The following is a 23,837-nucleotide window of genomic DNA, read 5'->3' as shown; positions in this document are numbered from 1 at the left end:
CTCTGCTAGGAACATTTGTGAATGGTTCCTGGACTCACGGTCCTAACTGGGAATGAGTTTGTGGCCCGAGAGACGGGAACCTGAAATAAAATGAGGAGAAAGCAGCAGGCGTGGTTCCAGTGACTTCGTCCGATTTAGATCACACACACGTAACCAACAAAGGGATTTTCGAAAGTTTTTGTTAGAAGTTGGAGTTCGCTGTCGTGTTCGAGTGACCTGAGAGGTTGCCTGACTGATGTGATTTCTTTTCAGTGTTTATTTGTTTTTGAGAGAGAGAGGCAGAGAGGCAGACAGAGAGACAGAGAATCCCTAGCAGGCTCCCCGTGCTGTCAGCACAGAGCCCAATGCAGGGCTCGAGCTCACGAACTGCGAGATCATGACCTGGGCCAAAATCAAGAGTCAAATGCTTAACTGACTGGGCCACCCAGGAGCCCCTGATGTGATTTTGAATGTTAGCCTAGGTTCTATGGCAGCGAGGGGCTTTAGCCCCGAGGCAATGGGTCTTTTTTGATTTTTTTTTTAATTTTTTTTTAACATTTATTTATTTTTGAGACAGAGAGAGACAGAGCATGAACAGGGGAGGGGCAGAGAGAGAGGGAGACACAGAATCTGAAACAGGCTCCAGGCTCTGAGCTGTCAGCACAGAGCCCGACGCAGGGCTCGAACTCACGGACCATGAGATCATGACCTGAGCCGAAGTCGGATGCTTAACCAACCGAGCCACCCAGGCACCCCTTTTTTGATTTTTAAAAAAAGTTTTATTCAATCTCTGCCCCCAACATGGGGCTCAAACTCAAGACTCCGAGATCAAGAGTCACATGCTCTTTGGACTGAGCCAGCCAGGCGCCCCAAAGCAGTGGGTCGTAAGCAGAGGGGTTATGTGAGCCCATCTGAGCTCTGACAAGGTTGCTCTGATGGCCACGAGGCAGTCTGCTGCAACTGTGCCCCACCCTGTCGTCCCAGACCCCCTCCCCACGCCCACTACCCTCTCCCAGGCCCAGTAAGACAGAACCTAGGGTGAGTGTGCCTGTTGGTTGTCTCAGACACCACCGTCCCCACATGGTCAGGCCAGACACTGCCACAGCAGCCCAGCGGAGCCATGCCTGGAGGAGACACGGGTCAGAGGCTGCTCACAGCCTGGCGTTCCAACCAGAAGTCCACTTTGCTTTGCTTTGGTCTGTGTCTCCATCCTTCTTGGCCGCTGCCCCGCATGCAGACCCTTTGCCATATGCCATACTCTTTTGAGGAGGGGGCTCGTTCGTTCAGGCCGGAAAGTGGGGTCCACTTTGTCCTGGCCACGTTGCTGCTGTCAGGCCATTATCTACCCCCTAAAAAACACCTCCTTTGAAGCTACTACCTACCATCCAGATGGGCCACACCTGCGGTCCACACCCCTCCTTGTCACTGCCATCTATAGATGTCCTTCTTTAGACGTGGCACCTGCTCAGAGCCTTTGCCTGGCCTTTAGATTGCGTGCGTCTGAATCCTAACTGCAATTTACCAGCCACATAACCTTGCCTATTTCCTTGGGCTATTTCCTTATCTGCCTGATCAATTCTGATTCTTCCGTCGAGAGTTAACTTAAGAATCGCCTCTTTGGTGAAGGCTTCACTCTGCTAGGAGTTCTTAGCGCACCCCCCCCCCCGCCGCCGCCCCCTTCTTCTGGGCTTTCACTGTGCCTTGGCCATACACCTCCATGTTGGTAATTTTTTACATTGTATTATATTCGTCTCTTTGCATCTACTTTTCCACTAAACTGTAAGCTCCTTAGGGCAAGACTCCATGACTTCGTTTCTGAATTCCCAGCGCCTCATACAATACTGGGAACAGAGATGCCGCAAATATGTATTGGGACAGATGGCTGAATGTGCATTCGCCATTATCCCCAAAGTGGTGCAGAGCAAACAGTCCTGTGAGTGTCTGCTCCAAGAATTTGGGTCGGGGTGCTACGGAATGTCTTCCCAGGTATTTTTTGGCCGTCTTGCAATCTTCCCTTACTGTCATCCTTGCAACTCTTCATGGGCGTTTGCAGCGGGAAAGTGAATCAGGAGGCACATTCGCGGGCTCTGCATACGCGAGGTGGAAAGGCGATGTCGCTGTTAGGCGCCTGGCCTGTCGTTTTGTCCGTTTCCGCTGCTCCTAGCCTGCCTTTCAGTGTGCTTTCAATGCCCCCGCCCCTGCCGTGCAGTTGAGAACGAGGCCCACTGCGACTTTGTGAAGCTGCGGGAGATGCTGATTCGGGTGAACATGGAGGACCTCCGGGAGCAGACCCACAGCCGGCACTACGAGCTGTACCGCCGCTGCAAGCTGGAGGAGATGGGCTTCCAGGACACCGACCCCGACAGCAAGCCCTTCAGGTACCTCTCTGGCCAGCCCAGCCCACCCAGGGGCTGCGGAAGGCTTGCCCGGGAGAATTCACACGGGAGGCGAGACGCGGGTGCCGAGACCTTAGAGCAGCAGGGCTGTCACCTGCCCGGTCCACTCTGTCGCCCCCGCGGCTGTGGCAGAGCGGGCTTGGCGAGCGCCCGGGCCCCGGAGGCCCAGAGGACCCGGGGTGCGGCGGGCGGCGGGCAGGGGGCGGGGCGCCCAAGCTCCCTGCTGCGCGCGCACATAGGCACATGCGCACTAGCCGCGGGCAGCTCTAGCAGAGGGGACCCCTGAGCCGAGGCTCTTTTCCGCAATGTGGCAGTTTGTGCCTGTCCTCCGACCCACGTCCTTCAGCAGACTCTGACTGCCCCGCCGGGTGTCCAATCCGCTCCTTCCCCTCCTTCCCATTATCAAACCAGATGGGACCAGGTGGCCGTCATTGCACGCGTATCAGTGAACTTCAGGCCCTTCAGGCGCTGTCCCTAGTGTCTGGCGTCCAGGCGCAAGTTTGGTTTTGACCACCGGGTGTTAATAACCATTGACGTCCGTCTCAAATCAGAACTTGAGGTGCTTTCGGAGAAGAGGACCGTTTTCGAAAGCGGTTTGCTATGCCGACAGGAACCACACGCCAAGTATCATCGTCTGATCTGTATGCATGCGGCGTGACATAAGTCCCACATTTAAAAAAATTTTTTTCTTTTAATCTTCATTTATTTTGAGAGAGAGACAGCGTGTGAGCAGGGGAGGGGCAGAGAGGGAGGGAGACAAAAATGTGAAGCAGGCTCCAGGCTGTCAGCACAGAGCCTGATGCAGGGCTCGAACTCACAAACTGTGAGATCGTGACCTGAGCTGCAGTCGGACGCTCAACCGACTGAGCCACCCAGGTGCCCCAAGCCCCACGTTTTAAATTATCATGTGGTGCCCTTTATTACAGCTCAGTCCCCCTCTCAGGAAATGTCAGGCTGCAATTAGGAAGTCAGGGAGATACTTGCGGGCTAAGAAAGCTTTCAGATGGGCTCTGAGTCCCATCTTTGATTTTAACTCAACGTTAGATATTCCTACCCCACTGCCTCCTTTCCGGAAATTCTCTCTGCCCTGGCTTTTCTAGCAGCGACCTGTCTGGTTTGAGTCCTTCTCTCGCTACTCCTTCTTGGCCTCATGGCACGCTCATTTTCTTCAGCTTACTCCTTTTTTTAAAAAAAGTGTATTCATTTATTTGAGAGGGACAGAGACAGCGCAAGCTGGGGAGGGGCAGAGAGAGGAGAGAGGATCCCAAGCAGGCTCTGTGCTGTCAGTGGGACTCGAAGTCCTGGAGATGTGAGATCGTGACCTGAGCTAAAACCAAGAGCAGATGTTTAACCGACTGAGCCACCCAGGCACCCCCCGAATTATTTTAAAGTGCTTCCAAGCTCCAGGAGTTCTGCTTCCCTTACTGTTCCCTAACTTCCCCCAAATCCTCTGTCCCTACCAGCCCTTCACATTCAGATCCCATCATTTCTTTTTCTTTTTTCTCCTGTTTCCTCCATACCCCACCCACCTCCTCTCTGGCAACCACCAGTCTGTTCTCTGTATTGAAGAGTCTGGTTTTTTTGTTTGTTTGTTTGTCTTTTTTTTCTTTGTTCTATTGTTTTGTTTCTTAAATCCCACATGTGAATGAAATCTCATGGTATTTGTCTTTCTCCGACAGATTTATTTCACTTAGCGTTAACACCCTCTGGCTCCATCCATATTGCGGCAAATGGCAAGATCTCATTCTTTTTTTGTGTGTGTGGGGGGCTTTTTTTTGTGTGTGGGAGTCAGAGATCCCATCATTTATTTGGATTGTTGGGAAGTCTGTCCATCATGCAGCAGCCAGAGTGGTCTTTCTCATTTTCAAATTGCCTGAAAAAAAAACCAGTCCTCCTGCTTAAAACCCTGCAGCGGATACATGACCAAGCCTGTAACACAGCGTCCAACACCTACTCTCTCCTGTCAGACAGACTCAGGAATCTCAACGCCCTCTACTTCACAGCTTGCTTGATCCCCTCCCGCCACGTTGAACTACGCCTGGTTCCCCAAGTACATCATCCTTTCTCCACACGTGCCTTTCCACATGCCGCCCTCTTCGGAGCATGATTCCTCCTCTTCTTCACTAGGCTGACTCCTATTTCTATAAAACTGAGTCCAGGCTGGGGTCAGGGAGACTTGGCCTAGGCATCTCCCAGTAGACCATGAGTTCCTTGATGGTGGGCATAGTGGCTGTCAGCTCTAGATGTTGAGTGCCTAGTATAGTGTCACTTAGTTCTGTGTCTAGCACATGATGGAGTCTCACCAAGTGTTTGAAGTAGTTCATTAAAGGGCACCTGGTTGGCTCAGTCAGTTGACCGTCTAACTCTTGATCTAGGCTCAGGTCATGATTTCATGGTCATAGGATCAAGCCCATGTTGGGCTCGGCACTTATAGCATGGAGCATGCTTGGGATTCTCTCTCCCTCTCTCTCTGACCCTCCCCCCATCAAAAATAAATAAATAAATAAACTTGAAAAAAGAAAGAAATAGCTCATTAACTATTATAGCTAGTTAATAGCTCATTAACTATTAACTCTGAAACTGCAGTCAGTTTCAGAGCCAGGACCTGGGAGCACAATGCAGAGGAAGGATCCAGATTAAGAGATGAGAGACCCAGCTTCCAGTCCCTGCCCTTCGCCTGACTAGCCGTGTGGTCTTGAGCAAATCACCTCACCTCTCTGGTCCGGTTTCCTTGCCTGTATAACCAGGGCACAGAAGCAGATGTTCTAAGTCTGCTTCTAAATATTGTGTCCGTTCACCAGGGCTGCCCTGTCCCCCTCAAGCAGCCCTGTGATCCTGCAGTCACATGCTAGGCAAGCTGCCTGCAGCTCTGCGGTTCTGTTTTTGCACCCGTCCCGGAATTGGGGGAGGCTGGGGGGAACCCGAGGAGGATCGCTGGCGCCAGTTTTCATTGAATGGGAACTGTTCCAGAGGCAGGGGGATTAACCTGACCGTGTCTACAGCTTACAGGAGACGTATGAGGCCAAAAGGAACGAGTTCCTAGGGGAGCTCCAGAAGAAAGAGGAAGAGATGAGACAGATGTTCGTCCAGAGAGTCAAAGAGAAGGAAGCTGAACTTAAAGAGGCAGAGAAAGAGGTAAATGCGACCCTGAGTGCCCAGGAGGCAGGAAAGAGGGGGCTGAGCTTGGGCACAGCAGGGGCTTCTGCCCCGGGGGCACAGCCAGCTAGAGCCTTGCAGCTTCCAGGCAGGAAGGGGTACGGTATCTGCAGCCCCGCCTTGGCTGGCACCGAGGGCACTGAGAGATCTATGTCTTCTTTTCTTCTTAATGTTTCTTTATTTTTGAGAGAGAAAGAGGGTGCACCCAAGTGGGGGAGAGGCGGAGAGAGGAGAACAGAGGACCCGAAGCTGGCTGTGCGCTGATAGCAGTGAACCCAACGTGGGGCTCCAACTCAAATGCGAGGTCATGACCTGAGCCAAAGTTGGGACGTTCAACCGATGGAGCCACCCAGGCAGCCCCAGATACATGTCTTTTTGATCCCTCATTCCCCAAGGCCAGGGTGTGTTCTCATTCTCTGCACTATGCTACGTAATTCTCTAGAGCTGCACGCTCCCATATGGTAGTCACTAGCCACATGGGGCTATTTAAATTTAAATGAATTAAAATTAAGTAAAATTGAAAACTCGGTTCCTCCGCATTTCAAATGCTCAGTCCTCATGTGACTAGTGGCGATCGGATTGGACAGCCCAGGTACAGAATATTTCCATCACTGCAGAAAGTTCTAGTGGGCAACGCTGCTCAAGAATCAAGACCTCACCTACCCCCTCAGAGTCAGGTGCCGACTCATTCTTTTCCCTCTTCCTGGCAGGTCAGAGCTTGGTAGGGACAGGTGATCACTTTCTTGGCTGTCCCACCCCACGCTACCTGCTTTGACGGCCACAGGGTAAGGTGTTCCCAGGCGGTCCTAAGTACCTTGCTGAAACCTACATCAGTGACAGCTGGGGCATTTCCCCGGTCACTTGGATATTCGGTCCCCATTTCACATTAGCGGTAAGGGAACATCTGTGCAGCCCTGGCAAGTTTTTAAACTCCTGTTGGTCTATCTGGGGTTTTCATCAGGTAAGTCATGGCTGACAGAGTGAAGTTCGTCCTCCAACCATTGCCTTGTCCCCAAGATCCACTACCGGTTTGCCCGCTGCTGCCCAAGTCAGTGGCCTCAGCTACGGTTTTAGCCGTCAGTGACTGCTTCATCTCTCTGGGCCTTGAGACCCATACAGAAGGGAAGGACCGGGGCGCCTGGGGGGCTCAGTTGGTTGAGTGTCTGATTCTTGATCTTGGCTCAGGTCATGATCTCACGGTTCGTGAGACTGAGCCCTGCGTTGGGCTCTGCGCTGAGTGGGAGCCTGCTTAAGATTCTCTTTCTCCTTCTCCCTCTGCCCCTGCCCCATTCGTGCTCACTTTCTCTCTCTCTCTCTAAAAAAAAGTGGGGGGGTGGCACCTGGGTGGCTCAGTTAGTTGAGCGACCAACTTGGGCTCAGGTCATGATCTCACGGTTTGTGAGTTCGAGCCCCTCGTCGGGCTCCGTGCTGACAGCTCAGAGCCTGGAGCCTGCTTCGGATTCTCTCTCTCTGCCCCTCCCCCACTCATGCTCTGTCTCTCTCGGTCTCAGAAATAAACAAACATTTTTTAAAATTTAAAAAAAATAAAAGGGAAGCACTTACTTACTTCCCAAGTCTCTTCCCCCTGTCATCTGCTGTGGCTCTCTAGGGTCATCACCAAAGTCCATGGCATGGATATTGATTTTATTTCAGTGTCACTTTCCAAAAAGAAAAATGTCACCCAGTAGTTTTGGAGGGAGTTGTGAGGAGATCTCAAAGATGGATGAATGAAAGGCCAAGGAACAAAAGCCAGGTTAGAGCAGCTGATGGGCAGGGCTTCCACCACCCTACCCCAAGTGGCTACTGAAAGCTGGTTTACACGGCAAGCCTGGCACCCACCGGCTCTCACTACGTGTCAGTCCCAAATACCTGTAGGACCCGGAGACCTGGCCCCCTCCGTCCTGTGCTTCGAGTGCTACAGAATCCTAAGTTCTCTCCAAAAGCGAGTGAGGTTATGCTTGGTCCATTCTTAGTATTCAGGGTAATCGATCACATTCTAGTTTGCCGCCACAACGGCCTGCCAGAATATTCTTCCCATTCTCCTTTGGGTGTCTGATTCATTTTTTTTTTAATTTACTTAATTTTGAGAGAGAGCACAAGCCGGGAAGGGGCAGAGAGTGGGGGGGGGGGGGGCATAGAAGATCCGAAGTGGGCTCTGCACGGACAGCAGTGAGCTCGATGCAGGGCTCGAACTCCCGAACCGTGAGGTCATGACCTATGCCCAAGTCAGACGCTCGACCGACTGAGCCACACAGGTGTCCCCTGGGTGTCTGGTTCTATTCAGAGCTAGCTGGGTCTCCCCTTGGTCAAAGCTGAGGTCTCTGCACTCATTCTATTTTATAAAATTCTTTTATCTCTTTCCATGTCTGAGGACAAGTATTTTCTCTGAGCAGCTTTGGCATTGCGGAAGTCTTCTCTGCAATCCTTGATGATCCTCCTTGATTAAAGGCGCATAAGAAAAGGCAGGGGCCCCTTTCATATCGGGAGATCTCACAATATCATCCTCTAAAGAATGGTTTCACCTTGGACAAATTCTTTAACTTCTTCAACCTTCTGTTTCCTCATGACGTACAGATGATAACAGAAAGGTTATTGTTACTCACAATTAATATGGCCAGTCATAGTTCCCTGCCCATAGTCAAGAGCAGAAAGGTGGAGGTAAAGTGGCAGGAGAAGGGAACTCTCCAGAACACGGTGCCCTTTGGGGCCCTCATATCAGTTCCTGGCAGAGAGTCTCCTAAGGTCCCAGGGCCCTGAAGGACGTCCCCCCTGCCAGTACCTACCCGCCCCGGGCCGGCTCAGCTGGGAACTCCCTGTAAGCAAGGACTGTCCTCAGACTCCCTGTGCCCCCCGCCAGCTGCATGAGAAGTTTGACCGCCTGAAGAAGCTACACCAGGACGAGAAGAAGAAACTGGAGGATAAGAAGAAATCTCTGGACGATGAAGTGAATGCCTTCAAACAGAGAAAGACAGCGGCTGAGCTGCTCCAGTCGCAGGGCTCCCAGGCCGGAGGCTCCCAGACTCTGAAAAGGGACAAAGAGAAGAAAAAGTAAGTGCTAGGCTGCTCTGGGCTCCTGGCTTCTTTCTCCTCCTGCTCCTCCCCCCTCAGTGCAGGGCCTGGAGACAGATGGGCCTGAGGGCTGGTGGCCCGAGGTGAGCCGTGGGCTGACAGATGCACTTGGGGACCCAGAACTGGTCTCAGTGTCCCCTGAGTTTGGGTGACTTGAGAGTAGGGGACGGCTGACGTCCCAGAGGCCCGGCACCTGTGCTCGGCCGCTTAGGAAAGCCCTGCAAAGCTCTAGGTAGGGGGAGAGGGAGGGACAAGAGAGGAGAGGCCACCGGAATGTGGGAGGGGACAAAGAAGAAAGAAGGAAATCAAAAGAGCTCTAGAGTTGTAAGAAAGAGATGGATGAAAGGAAGGGTAGATAGAGGGTCGGGGGGAGAGAGAGTGCCTTGGCGGAGCCTCTGGGCACCCCCTTTCTCCCCAGAGGTTGGCGCCGATCTGGCTCACGGGCCGGCCTGCTCATCCTGTGTCCGAGGTGTTCACCTCCCCATGCCTGTAGCCACCCCCCCCCCCAACCCCATTCTCACTTAGCTGCAGCCAGCAGTTGAATTGCTGCTACTGAAGGCTGCTGCCCAGTCCTGGTCTCCCACCCTGTGCTATCCATCCCTCTTGGCTGCTTAGCTCTTTCAGGCCTGGGCTGCTGAGAACTTGGTGGGGAGACCTCAGATGCTAGTAGATTCCGTGTGGCCCACCCTCAAGGTGGAGAGTGATTGCACAGGGTGTCTAGGTCTCCTGGGATCTGGTAAGGCAGGCTAGCGTGGATTCCCGCCTACGTGTGGGTCCATAACCCTGACCCAATGCCAGGCTTTGCTTGCCGAAGTCACCCACTTGTCATCCCGGAGCCAGAGGACAGGGAAGCATTTCCAGAGGGATGTACACAACACCAGGAACTGTCCGGTCGTCCCTTTTGCTCTAGTTTCTGCAGCGGGACTCGGGGAGCCCTTGGAGGCACTGTTGGGCGATGTCCTTACTAAAGGGGCCTGAGGGTCTGAAAGGTGTCCAGGGTCATTGCCTTCTGTTCTTAGCTACTTGTTCCTGACTCAACTGTTGGACATTTGCCGGAAGGAGGAAACATCTAACTTGCCTCTGTGCCTGGCCAATCGCTTAGGAGTGAAACAGTGGCTTCCGTACAACAGTAAAAGATCTAATATTTGTAGGCACTCAACTTGGCAATCCAATGACTCAAAAGTGTAATTTGAACACTTTCACCAATCAGTCCAGAGATGTTTGTTACGGAGTTAAACCACTAGGTGTCAGATCACTGACTAATGAACTTTTTTTGGTGTTACCTGATGGATAAGCTTTAACTAGCCCGTAAAGAAGTGTCACTGGACACACTGATCTCGCACTGTGTGTTAGTTGCACCAGCAGGAATGGGTTCCTATTTTTAAGATCAGAAAAACCTAAATGTGTCTTCCGGCTCCAACCGGCTGCCTTCATAGCCTGTGGTATTTGTCAACGCAATCCCTGGGGCAGCTTCATGGCCCGCTTGCCGGAACTAGGAGATTCCTTTGTTTGGACCCCACTGACACTAAACTATAAATACTCCCAATTCAGTTATTCAGTGGAAGTTTCTCTCAGACCAGGTTCTCTCCTAGTTGTCTCACGTGAACTGATCCCCCTCTCTCACTCCAGGCAGAGGGCCCTATATAGGGAGGCGTGTCTCTCCAGTCTCCAGGAATATTTGTAATTGGTGATGGCGCCTTTGTCCAATTCCGAGACGTATGAAAACCTTGCTGGCGTGTGGGACTTCATATTAGCAATCAGGGCAAAATAGACTGTCGTCTCCCATCTTTCCAGACACAGAAATGGCCCAGGCCTGGGCTTCTTTTTTTGTTTTAATAATTTTTTTTGATATCTACTTACCTTTGAGAGAAAGAGACAGAGTGTGAGCAGGGGAGGGGGCAGAGAGAGAGAGGGAGACACAGAATCCGAAGCGGGCTCCGGGCTCTGTGCCGTCAGCACAGAGCCCCATGCAGGGCTTGAACTCACGACCCATGAGATCATGACCTGAGCCGAAGTTGGACGCTAAACTGACTGAGCCACCCAGGTGCTCCTTGGGCTTCTTCTGTAATGCCAAGAACAGTTGGCTAAATTCTGGAAAACCCTTCTTTAGATCTGGGCCACTCTGCTCCCATAGTGCTGCTGGGGGGGGGGGGGCTGGAGGGTAGAGGCGGTGGCAGGAGGCACTTCTTAAGAGTTGGTGGTTGGATGTAATAGAGTCACGTACTCAGAATTTCCATTGGCTGCCCTGAAAGAGGTTACGAAAGAATATTGGTGTTCCCGGGGTCCCTCCCAGCCCGCCCTTCCTCCCCGCCCCCACTCTTCCTCATTTCCTTTGATCTCTAACCCGTCATTGTTTGTGTCAGCTCATAATATTGGATTTCTCCTCAAGCTCACTCCCTCTTCATCAGCTCTTACTGTTTTACAGTTAACTCTGCTGTTTGCTGCATGCTGCATGAGACCCAGGGTCCTGGTAAGCTTTATTAACTCTAAATAGAACCGGCAGAGGCTTCTAGAACACATGTCCCCACATCCCACTCCCCACCCAACATCTAATCACGCAAGAAGCCGCTCCACTGTCCTAGCTCTTGGGACTTTACAGTATGGGGACATAGTTTGCTGTGGTCTCAGGTGTACGTGTGGAATGTTTGCCTGCGTGGTTCAAAGCGGAGCGTTTTCAGACTCGCTGCTAGAAGAGTTGAGTAGCGCAGGAGGATCCCGTGGGTCCTCAATATTTGAGGTTTCAATTGTGGCCGTTCTTTTTTTCTTACAAGTGCCTTAGTCATTGCTTTCAAAATTAACTAACGTGTAAGTGACGAGGGAAGCTTTTGGGTTTGCGAGGCTGTCCTGCAATGTCACACTTGGCATTGACCCCAGGTTTGGGTATGTTCCAAGTCAATGGAAACTTGCTTCTCTATTTCCCTGTGGTGGCTGTTTCTTATTCAAGGGGTTCAAGTTCTCAAATTCCCTTTGGCTATGTGCACCCCTCCCCTCCCCAAAAAAAAACCCTATAGTAAAAGTGGAAGAAAAGAGATTTCAAATATTATAGAGACTTCCTCACATTTCATTTTATGAATACCAGCTTTCATGTACACCTTTGACAAGAAGGTAAGCAGGTAACCTTTGGCAACATGGATTCCTGAGGGCTAGGCATTAACGTCTACAGACTGAATAAAAGCCGTCCCTGACATCATGTGGTTTATAGGTTGGTTGTAGCAATGATTAAGCACCTTCTGTCTATTCTTCTAGGCTCAGTGAGCAGGGAGGAAACATAAATATGTTTCATTTAACATAATTAGGCCTAATACTGTTTTTTACACTTTATCATAGAAACTTCCAAACAGGAACAAAAGAAGAGAGAAGATAGTATAACGCAGCCCCGTGTGCCCAAACCCTGCCCCCAAACAACTGTCAACATCTGGCCAATCCCATTTCCTCTATTATCCCAAACATGCTGGAGCACTAGAAAGCAAAACCCACATCGTTTCATCTGGAAATACTTTAGCATGTAGCTCTAAGAGCCAGTGATGCTTAAAAAAACAAACAAACAAACAAACAAACATAACCACTACGCTACCATTATCACACCTACAAAATTAACAATTTGTTAACATAAAATTTCTAGTCAGTGTTCAGAATACTCTAGTTGTCTCATAAATGCCTGTTCCGCGTGGTTTGTTTGGGTCAGGGAATATAAAATACTGAGAAGACTTCTCCCCACTCACCAGTGTAGTTTATGATTTAAATGGCAAGCCCGCTGTGAAGTTGCCAAACCGATGGCCACAGCTACTACTCTGGGGACTTTGGACAGCTGGCAAAACATCCTACTTTCAAGCAAATCTCGAAGAGGAAGTCCAGGCAGGCTTCTGAAACATAAAGCCCCTGAAACAGCCAAAGGGAACAACCCTCAAAGAACAACGAGATGATGTATTGTCTGGCTGACAGGCGAGTCTCGGAGCCCCTGTTGGTTGACAGGAATGAAAGGGCCGACTTCCATTTAGGAAGGCCACGAGCTCCTACAGCGTGTGTCCGCTGCTGTCGTTCTGGTGCCCAGCCAAGTGGCTGACGCCCAGAGGAGCTCCGTTCTTTGCTCCCCCATTTTCAGTGAGGACAGCAGGAAAGCTGTATCGCGGTAGCTTAGGTCTCAGTTGATTCGGGTTTCGGTGCACGTGGCTTGTCACAGCTCGGGTCAGGTTTCCCTGAGTAGATCGCTGTCGGTAGCCATTATGAAAATGAATTCTGGCGAAACGATCATTAAAGCCGCGCCGTACCAGTGAGAAGCAATTGGCACACGGTGGGAACAGCCAACCCCAACCCCGAGTGTCGGCTTCTCCTGGCAGGCTTCTCCCCAGTAGACCGCGAAAGTGGTTCCAATCCAAATAGGGGAGGGAGGCCTTGGCCCCACGGGATCTGAAAGCCACAAAGGAAGCCTGTCCCCTCCCCAAAGCCCTCGGTCCAGGGGCGGATCACAAAGGCCACCCCTCATTAACTGGAGTGCCAGCAGAGGGAGGCTCTCTGTTTCCTCACTGCTTTCGAAATTGCTTGAGGTGCTGCGGCCTGCTGTCTGCAATTGTAAGAGAAATTCCTCTGTGACCCGTACGCAGTCGCAGATACCGTATGTCGGTGGCTACTGGCCCCTTGACCCGCGTGTGTGGGGGGCGTGCAGCACGTGGACAGTACACACACGCCGAAATATATCCACCTTCCCGTGCAGCCCAGAGCATAGGCCATCACAGTGTTGAGGCCTCTCTTCCCCTCGGGAGTAGAGAGACTAAAACAAGAGGTGAGCATTTTGTACAGTGTTTTAACACTTTCCAGAGCGTGTCTCCGGACGATATATTCTTTTCACCTTGCAACAATCACGTGAGGTAGAGAAGGAAGGAATAATCTTCAGTTTGCAAGATGAGCAAATGGAGGAGTGGGCGATTTCGGAGCCTTACCAAGGGTCACACAGTGAGTTAGTGGCAGAACTGGAACAAGAATGCAGAACGCCTAATTTCTGGTATAAATGGCTATTCACATGAGAGGGAGAGAATGTGTGGGTGTGTGGATATGTTCACTCTGAGGAAGTGACTACAAATATACTCACATCTCACATCTGCACATGCTTTTAACTATCCCTCGCAAATATCTAATAGCCTTTATTTAATGAGATAAACGTATTCTTTGCGGGTGATAAAACGGAGGCTAGAAACCCAGGCAAGGAGTTGTCAGGAACACGTCAGTGTGATGGAAAGAGTCTTGATCAAAGAGCCAAAGGATTCAGGTTCTGATCCTGTGACTCTTTCTTTGTGACCACGGTAACGTCCGTCGGTATCTCTGTTCCCCAGTCTCCTCGTAAGTTTCAAAAGGGGATTGATACTACTTGCTCTGCTAATGTCACCGGCATGAAAGTTTAAATGACAGCAAGGTGAAAGTGCTGGGCGAGCACAAACCCATAATGGCTTTGCCGTAGCTCAGGTTTGTCAGGTAACTGTGGTCCGGACCCTATTGCAGAACCCCTCAACCATCCCCGGATACTTCTCCAACGGTCTTGCCCCGGGGCACCAGTCAGTTGACTGGAGCTGCTCCCAAGTAAGCTCCACCCCCTCTGCTTCCCCTAAGGGACAGCGCAGTCGGTGGTGGCCGAGAGCCTGGCGCTCTATCCAGTGGCCTGAGGCCACCTGGAGATTTGCTGACAGGATTCCTGTAGTGTCTGCGTGGGGGGGGGGGGGGGCATTAGGACCTGGTAATTCAGAAGAAAGTATTCTTGTGGCTGTTGATAATGATTTTGCCAGCTTAATGCCACTGTCCTGCCATTCAGAGGTGTGTGGGGGTGTGTGAGAGAGAAAGCATGTTCCCAGGAGCCAATGCAGTAAGACCCTATTCTAACATAGCTGTATTCTAATTATCCATTAGTCGTCATGACAATTTTCTTCTAACCTTTTATTTTATTTTTTTTTTTGGTACATTAATCCATCCGTTCATTAACCCAACTTCTCTTTTCATTTTCAGTTTGGGCTTCCTGTAGACGCCCTTTTCCTGCGCAACAGAGCTGGGCCTCCCTTTCTCTAACTCCCCCTTAACACGTCCGGGGGAGCACGCCACCTGTGCCCTCCCCTCTCTTCCTGCCAAAGTTTATAGAAGCCCGGGAGTCTGAGGATGGTGTCTGGCCTCTGGTCGAGAAGCCAGCGGTCGCCGTGGTTCGGAGATGCCTGGCGCATCCCAGCCCCCCTCCTGGCGCCTCCCCCGCCGGCCTCTCCCCGGCCATCTTTGCCACACTGTGACACGTCCCATGGTCCCATCTGCCCTTCCCCACCACCAGCTTCCCTGCTCGTGACTGCTGCTTGTTCCCCTGAAGTATTTGCGTCCACCGTGGCCGGGTCAGAGCCAGTCAGCTCTTCCCCTTGGTCCCCAGGCACCGGGCCACGGCCCCTTCTGAGAGGGCTCCAGTAGGAGGTCCTCTGGTGCCTCTTCCCTCTGGCCTCCGAGCCCGGCCCTTTCCAGTTTTGAGTTGCTCCGCGAGTAAGTGCACTCAAGTTGTGTTAAAAATCCAGAACGCGTTTAGTTACGCTGAGCCCTTTCCAGAAAACTCGACCGCTGAAGAACATAGCATAGATTTCTCCTCTCTATAATGCCGGGTACCCCACAAATGCAGAAGGGAGAATAAACCTGAATATTCTCACCAGCCTAGTGTCTTCAATGATAGACTTCTGGAATTCTTCTGAGGTGTCTCAGTATCTTTGTAATCTCCCTTAGGGCTCCACACCACCCCAATCAGGCAGAGCCGGTAGCAGCCCCACGTTGGAAACTGCCAAACCGAGCGGTCAAAGAAGCAATGTCTTCAGTTTTGCACTGATGGGTCTTCCCGTCTATTTAGCGCATGTCAGGAGTTTTAATCTGTATTTTGCATGTGTCCCCCCCTCCCCCCGCCCCCATAAGAAGAGGTGAGACAATCGGTTGGGGAGGCAAACACCAGGTGTTGTGCTTTGGAAGGTCCCAAACCTTATCTCCAGTCTAAAACTGTTCCAGCCCCAATTTTTATCACGGGCCCACCTGATAGTGACTTTGAGAACCCGTGTGAGGTAAAGAGCCCTCCAAGGTCAGGGCCACGAGGTACAGTGTGGCCTTTGGTGTTTGGCCAGCGAGAGCGAGCGAGCGAGCGAGCGAGCTGAAGGTCACCTGGCAATGATGTGTGGCTAACACACCGTTTCTCTGCCCTTCCTTTGCAGTAATCCATGGCTGTGTACTGAATAGTATCCCCTGCTACAGCTGGACTGGACTCCATTTAGCCTTTTAAAGCCAAGGCTCCTATTTTAACTGACAGCTTTCCTTTGGGGTGCCAGGCAGCATCCCCCACCCCTGCCGTGTACTTCACTTTGAGCCCCATTTCTTCTTTTGAGTTCTGCCTCCGAGTCCACTGGCACTGATCATGACCTTCTTTTGTATTTCTGGTTTTTTTGAGGTCTTTTTTTTTTTCCTTATCGCCTTTTTTTTCCTTCTTCTTCAAAAACACACAGTTAAACCAGGCTATGCCAAATTTTCCAGGCTTTTTGCAGTGTTGAGAATGGGGAGGGGGTTTCCTCTCTTCCATGGTAGGAAGCGAAAAGTAGAAAAAACAAAAACACACACACACTTTACATTTTCTTGCTGGCAGAACAAGCGCGCAGTTTTGCTGTGTATTGTTTGGTGAGTCACTGATTGGTTAGTGACCAGAGGCGAGTATGAAATATAAGCTAGTTTCTTGAGAAACTAGAAAGGGCCTTTAGAAAGTCTCATCGTGGAGCATGTTTGGAGACCCCGTGCTTGGAGGTTCAAAACAGTATAAAACACACAAAAACGTGGATACTCAGCCAGTAGCTCAGAGAGATGCTACGTTAAAGCTGTCAAGTCTCCTTGGGAAAGGCATCTTATTTGCAGCTTTGATGTCTCCGTGTCCGGTTTTACAGCTATTTCCCGAGAACCTCAAACTTAAATAACCAGTGGACCTCCATTATTCTGGGTTATTATTTGCATTACAAGTAGGAGGCCCCCTCATTTACATTTGTTTACGGATTAACTACTAGAGACCTGAGGAGTTCTGAAAACTTCAAAAGTAGTAGCCCACCCAGCCTTTGGGAGGACTTCAGGGACGAGGCAGAAATTTCGCCTCGAGGGAGAAATTTCGGTCCATTAAACAGATAATGACCCGCTTCGCCCGCCCCTCCCCGGTAAGGGCAATTGAGGCCCAGAGAGGTCCAGGGACTTGCCAGATGTCCCAGTTCTGTTTCACAGCAGAAGCCAGGCGACATTCAGTGTGTCCTGACTCCCGATCCGTTTCACAAATGGATTCAACCCGTTCCTATATGTTCCTGGAGACCCAGGTCTTTTGATGTTCGGAGAAAATGAATAGTTAGCATTACAGGGCCTTTGAAGGGTCCCTCCCACCCAGAGAAAAATATCTGAGGATGGAGTGGGCAGGGGCGGGCAAAGCAGCGGACCAGGCCAGCTCCTGAACTGAGTGTTTCTGCTGACGGTGCCTGTTGGCTGGTCGGCTTTCCTGGAAGTCTGGAGTGGGGCCCAGGCCTGCGAATGTTTACCAGGTGCCCTAGATGATCCTCGTAATCAAGGAAGTTTGGTAAACAAAAAATCTAACCTGGGAGTGAACACGAGGCCTTTAGAAAGCCGATTAAAAGGGTTAAAATAGTTATTTTATTGGGTAGCTTTTCTCACTGTAGACAGAAAGGGTTTCTTTTTTCCTTCTGCAGTGAAAAGGCTATTTAATTAGTACAATGGTTATTGTTTTTCTTAAGTACCCTAAATACTCTGTTAACTTCAGGTGAAACAAAACCAGTCATTAGAAATGGTCCGAGCTTTCCTGGAAAATCCCCACATGTGATCACGATCACGATCACGCACACACACGCACACACACACACACACACCCTCATTTCTCTTAAGCCGAGAAGTTTGCTTTTCCTACCTGAGGTGCAGATCACTTTTGGTTTTGGTTTTGGTTTTAATCATTTGGCATTCACATGTGGCTGTTTTTAATTAAAACAAGAAGCTTTAAACTGGTGTGTGGTGTTCTTAAAAACCTTCTCGGCAGATTTCCCAGTGTCCCCATCTCTAACCTGTCTTCTCCAAGTATAATCTCTGCTACCTCGCACTGCCCACTCCCCTTGCCTTGTCTTACTTTGGATGTCCTTTTTCTTCGGCTAATTTCGTGTTTTCTTTCTCTTTTCTCTCTCCCTCTCTAGCTTTTTTTAATCTTGTCTCCAGCAGCTGCACTAAGTCTAAAGGAGAAGACTGCCATTATAGAAGAGTTAGGGTTCCATATTGTCTCAAACCAGAAACGAACCAACCCCCTCTCCCCTCAAACTGCGCGCGCACACACACACTGCACACTCCACAAGTGTTCATGTGTCCCTGTGTCCAGGCAAGAAGCTCTCTCCTGACTTACTTGGTATTTTAAGTGGAAAGGTCCTAACCTAACAAGGCAGGAAAAGAACCTTCAGAGCTGGAGAATGGACCAAATGTGACCTCAGAGAGACAACTGCAGACGACTCACCCAAGTGTAAGTGACTGGGGCCGGAGACCTCAGCTGTGGGTGTGGATGTGCTGTTCACAAGTTTTCTGTTTTTCCTCTTTAAATGCCAATTCTCCGGTTCGATGGGTTGACTGTCTAAGGCCACTATTAAACATCTTTGAATACGGAAGAGAAAGCCACGCGACAGTCCTATCTTCAGCATTCACAGACCTTCTGCAGACCTCCCCTCCCAGCAAGGGGGGAAGTGGATCCACTAACACTCAGGTGGGGAAGGCAGAGACAGGAGGCGGGTTTAAACTTAGAGCAAAATGACTTCATTCAACCCTCCAAGGCCAGTTGGGGTTTTGAGAGAGGGTTCCGTCCAACCCGGGTTCTGCAAGGAGAGCTTTGATGTTGAGAAATCTGCCTTGAATTCATTGGTTTAACTTGCATCAAAATACCATGTATGTGAGTGTGCTTATTCCCGTATAGCCCTACCACCATCGCCATTCCGCTGTCCAGGGTCTCCTGAGAGAGCCTCTTTGCATGTTTTCCAGAATCTGTGTTTGTTTTTCCTTTCTTCTCCTTCATTCCCTTTTTTTTTTTTTTTTTTTTTTTCTCAAGAGTGTGACCAGTCACTGCCCCTCTGGGGCTTTCATTCGCCAGGAGAAACCTCCCGAAACCAGCACTGTTTAGCTTGGTACCTTTCTAATGTCCATGTCTGTCAATTTTCAATAAAATTCAAAGAAATGCTCGATGGCTGTGTGATCTGATCTTAAATCCTTAAGGGATGCGTTCCACCACGGCTTGCTCTGGGCGGAGTGGGTGGCTGCCTTCCAAGTGAATGACTTAAGGGGCTCAGGGAGGTGAGCCGGTAGGCAATCTTAGGAGGTGGGCCCTGCTGTGCCCCTCCTCCCCATTTAGGCCTGAAATTCCCACGGGGCGGGGTGGGGGTGGGGCAGGAAGTCCTCTACTTTTCCTTCATTAGCGTGGATTTAACTGCTGCATTGAGCTGATTATCCTCCGGGATAAAAGGTGTCTTGGAAATGAAGTGCCAGATCCTCCCAAGATTCTGGGATGAGTTTTGATTCCTGAAGCAAATTCAGAACTCTGCGCCGCATGTTTTCTTTCATGTAACCCTGTGATGTGAGCATCCCGAAAATTCATGAACATGACTGTTCTTTATGACTGGAAAAGCATTCTATAGATAGCAAGTAGGACTTTATGTCCTGGGTCTACCAGGGAGGGAAGCCTTCTGTTGTCCCCAGCATTAAAGTAGACAAGAGGGGAGGACGGTCAGTTTTCGACAATTCCGGTTGCAGTCGAGGTAGGGTTTTCTTTTCCTCGGCTTCATTTTCCTATTGGTCAGATGCGGGAGACCCTAGCGTGGTCCCTATCCTCTCTGTACCGGAGGAAACGACACTGGCCTGCGTCTGCGCAGCTCGCACACTAGGGGGCAGTCGAGAGAGACAGACAGAGAGAGAGACAGAGAGAGAGAGAGAGAGAGAGAGAGAGAGAGAGAGAGAGAGAAACACTCGCTTATGACGTCACTGAGCAGGGGCGGGCACTTAGGTGTGGAAAAATACAGGCTCTGGAGCCAAGCACCCTTGCTATCCGTGTGTGCTCCGGGGCAAGTTGGGTTAAAAACTTCTCTGTAAAAGGAGAATATAAGTAATTCCCTTGCAGAGTGATTGTGAAAGCTACGTGAGCTAATGTAACTTAACGACCTGGTTGTTCCATAAGCCACAGCCCTTATTAAGGATGGAGTTTTCCCTTTACTTGGAGTACTTTAGGTTCCTCTAATCTAGGGTTTCTCAACCTCAGCACCATTGACTTTTGAGGCCAGAGACTTCGGTGTCTAGGGGCTGCCCTGTGCATTGTAGCCTGTTCAGCAGCGTCCCTACCTACTAGAAGTCAGTAGCACCCACCTCTCCCCCCAAGTTGTGATAACCAAAAATGCCTCCTGACGTTGCCAAATGCCTCCTGGGGGGCCAAATCGTCCCATATTGAGAACCATTGTTGTAAGCCAGGGGTCAGCAAACTTTTTCTACAAAGGACCAGCTGGTAAGTTATTTTAGGCTTTGCAGGCAATGTGGCCTCTGCAACCTGTTCAACTGTTACTATAGCACAAACACAAAAGCAGCCATAGATAACTATGTAAAAGGACTGAGCATAGGCTGGGTGCCAATAAAACTTTACTTATAGATACTGAAATTTAAAATTCAAGCGTGAGGGGCGCCTGGGTGGCACAGTTGGTTGAGCGTCTGACTTTGGCTCAGGTCATGATTTTGCGGTCTGTGAGTTCGAGCCCTGCATCAGGCTCTGTGCTGAGCCTGGAGCCTGCTTCAGATTCTGTGTCTCCCTCTCTCTCTCTGCCCCTTCCCAGCTCGTACTCTGTCTCTGTCTCTCTCTCAAAAATAAAGAAACATTTAAAAAAATAAAAATAAAATTCACACGCGAATTTCATTTTCCCATGTCCTGAATTATTGCTGTTGATTTTGTCCAACCATCCAAAAATGTAAAAACCATTCTTAGCATGAGGGCCTTTCAAATGCAGGCGGTGGGACCGGTTTGGGCCTGTGAGCTGTAGTTTGCCGACCCCACCTCTAATGCATTTTAGTGCTTAGTGATGCATCAACGAACCCAAGGGTATTAGAAGTAACTGGCCAGTCGAAAGAAATCAGAAATAAAGACAAACGGCTGAACACTTAATGCAAGGTAGTGGGGGGGGGCGTGGGGGATGGGTTTAACTAAAATGTGCATACAGTTTTGCTGGAGCATCGGTGGGGCCAGGGGCCTGCTGTGGCCATGAGGGCGTGCTCCTGGGGCACTGCTGAGCAGGTGACAAAGCCAACTGCTTCTAGGGAGAGAGCTGGGCCCCTAGAACCCTCAACAAAGACCTAGCAACCAGGGCTCCAGTTGTAAGCCCTGAGATTAAGCAGTACCCTCTGCTATCTGAAATGCCCCCACTTAGGGAGACTCCTCTCTTTGCTACAAGCACAGCTTTCTTGCAAAGCCACTCTTTTCAAATATGGGTACCCCTTGAAAGAGTTCTGTATCAGAACAGTGGTACCTCACGGTGGTTTTGCTGCCTGGTCCTACCTTACACTGGTGTCTCTCCAGATCCTGCCCCACCTCCTAGCTTGTTTGGCTTGGGCTTTAGAAAGTCCCTGCCCTGGGCTCAACACCTGTAAAAAAGTATATGTCTATCTGTTATGTATAGACTTGGGGCCAAACTCCTTATTTTGGGTTTGGGCTTAACCTACTTGTGCTCAATCTAACAATAAGGATATACTGAACACCTTCTGTGGGTGCGGCCCAGTGCCCTATGCTATGGGGGATACTTTTGCATGAGGTCCAGTTAGATTCTGCTTTTGAGGAACTTACAGGCTAGCCGCATCTCATCTACTCAACCAGATGCTTCGATCCTTCCTGATACCCAGTCTTCGTTCTAGTCCCTCAGTCTGCACAGGCCTCTCCTGGAGTTACAGAAACTATTTGGCGACTTTGTCTAAAATATCCTCTACTGATTTAGATCCTGCTTTCGAGGCTCAGGCCCTACCTTCTCCTCGACGTCCTTCTTGACCCCATCCACGTATCCTGATCTCTTCTCCATTTTCAAACTTGCTAGTTGAACTCTTATCTTTGCTGCCTCCTGCTTCAGAGACATCCCTCCCCAAGAGATGTTAAGCTTCCTAAGGGTAGAAACATCATTTATAGCGCTTCAGAGAGCCCAGTAAAGTTGGACACACAATAAAAAGTAATTAAGAGGTAGCTAGATTGAGATTTTTTCAGCAAGGTAGGGAGTTATTTCACTTTTCAAACATTTAATTTTGGAATTAAATTATGAGAATACTATAAAGTATATCCACATACTTGAGGCACCTGGGTGGCTCAGTCAGTTAAGTGTCTGACTCTTGGTTTCGGCTCATGTCGTGATCTGATGGTTTGTGAATTCAAGCCCCGCAATCAGGCTGTTAGCACAGAGCCTGCTTGGGATTCTGTCTCTCCCTTTCTCTGCCCCTTTCCTGCTTGCTCACTCTCTCTCTCTCTCTCTCTCTCTCAAAATAAACTTTAAATGAGACAAAATCTTAAAAAAATAGATTATTTTCATTTTAGGTCAAGGTGTTGCCCACTTTCTCCACTATATAATTACTGGGGCTTTTCCCCCCTTCTTTGCTACTAATAATCGGTGGGGGGAAACCCTAAGTTCATGCACATATCCTACTGCTCCTCAAAAATTCCCCCCCTAGATTTAGCATCTATTGATAATTCTTGCCTGAACCAATCTGCAAAATGACGATTTTCCAACTCGAGCGCTCCCTTCATCTTTACTGGTCAGCACATAGTAAGTGAGGGCATTCCCTTCTCCCACGTTACTTCTTTATCTACTTCGTATCGCTGTGGACTTAAGGCTTCCTATTTTTTCAATAGTTCGTTGCTGTCCTTAATAATTTTGATGCTCAAATTACCAAGAGTTGATCAGTGGGAGCACTCAGCTATTGCTTTTGATCCACTAGGAAACATTCCGCAAGAGGATATTGTAGTGCAGACTACTGTGGTCAAGAATTTTCGGTGATCTAATTTCTGGGGTCGTTTATGGGGGTGGGGTAGGGCCAGGCTCCAGGTTTCCCTCTTTTCATCCCTCACTGACTCCCCCACAGGAAAGGGCAGGGAAAGGACAGCTCAGAGCTGTCAGAGTGTGTGTGTGTGTGTGTGTGTGTGTGTGTGTGTGTAGTGTAAAGACAGTGGCAAGGGCCTGTGTTAGAGCAGAGAAAGATGATGGAGGAGAGGACGATGGATGATTACACCAAGTTTCTGGATCATTTTAGGATTGTGATGGCTGCCTTGGGGCACCTCGGTGGCTCAGTCGGTAAGCATCTGACTTCGGCTCAGGTCATGATCCAGTGGTTCATGGGTTCGAGCCCCGCGTCAGGCTCTGTGCTGCCAGCCCAGAGCCCGGAGCCTGCTTCGGATTCTGTGTCTCCCTCTCTCTCTGCCCCTCCCCTGCTCATACTCTGTCTCTGTGTCTCTCTCTCAAAAATAAATAAAACATTAAAAAAATTGTTTTAAAAGATTGTGACGGCTGACTTTCTCATTGCTCCCTCCCACACCTCCCTTCAACCATTGTTCAGATAATTCTGCTTAGAGGTTTCAGCTCTTACTCACTGCGCTGAAGACAGGTTGGCTGAAGGATTTTTTGATCAGAAGGATTACCAGGGAAAGAAGGTCATGGAATATCATGCAAGTTTTTGTTTCGTTTTCTAGAGGATGGAAGTGTTTTTTTCCATAGTGGGAAATACAAATGGAATCCAGTTATGGTGGTCCCAGGGGAAATGGCCCCTAACATCAGTTTCATTGCCTTTCATTTTTTTTGTAAGTTTATTTATTTTGAGACAGAGAGAGCGGGGGAAGGACAGAGAGAGAGGGAGAGAGAATCCCAAGCAGGCTCTGCAGTGCAGAGCCCGATGCAGGGCTCAAACTCACGAAAGGCAAGATTGTGACCTGAGCTGAAGTCCAACACTTAGCCAACTGAGCCACCCAGGTGCCCCAGCCTTTCATTTTATAACCCAAGTTCAAAACTCAGACTGCAATTATTTGTTGCTATATGGTGGGAAAGCTTTAATCCAAGCTGAGAGGAAGGAGTTTTTATTTTTTTCAAATCTCTTTCTAGGAGAGATGTGTATTGAATACAATGCTGATTGTGATAAAAGTTGGCAGTTTAGGCTGAAATTAACCCAGCTGTGAAATAA

General features: G+C 49.7%; 1 protein-coding gene across 7 annotated transcripts in view; it reads left to right on the top strand.

Annotated features, from left to right (window-relative positions):
- SEPTIN6 (septin 6) overlaps positions 1-19,408 on the top strand; it is a 67,590-nt gene extending 48,182 nt beyond the window's left edge. For 3 of the 7 annotated variants that reach the window (XM_042973729.1, XM_042973727.1, XM_042973728.1), the window contains exons 7-11: positions 2,189-2,357; positions 5,378-5,510; positions 8,389-8,579; positions 11,009-11,070; positions 14,592-15,264. In XM_042973729.1, coding sequence (XP_042829663.1) covers positions 2,189-2,357; positions 5,378-5,510; positions 8,389-8,579; positions 11,009-11,070; positions 14,592-14,662 — 626 coding nt within the window. In that variant the 3' untranslated portion in view covers positions 14,663-15,264. Of the gene's footprint in view, positions 1-2,188; positions 2,358-5,377; positions 5,511-8,388; positions 8,580-11,008; positions 11,071-14,591; positions 15,265-15,808 lie in introns of those variants that run through there. The other 4 variants (XM_042973733.1, XM_042973730.1, XM_042973732.1 and 1 more) reach the window with 4 other exon arrangements.
- Positions 19,409-23,837: the final 4,429 nt, after the last annotated feature.

Source organism: Panthera tigris, chromosome X (genome assembly GCF_018350195.1).
Source record: "Panthera tigris isolate Pti1 chromosome X, P.tigris_Pti1_mat1.1, whole genome shotgun sequence".
Classification (NCBI taxonomy): Eukaryota; Metazoa; Chordata; class Mammalia; order Carnivora; family Felidae; genus Panthera; species Panthera tigris.
This window is presented reverse-complemented; position numbering and strand designations above follow the sequence as displayed.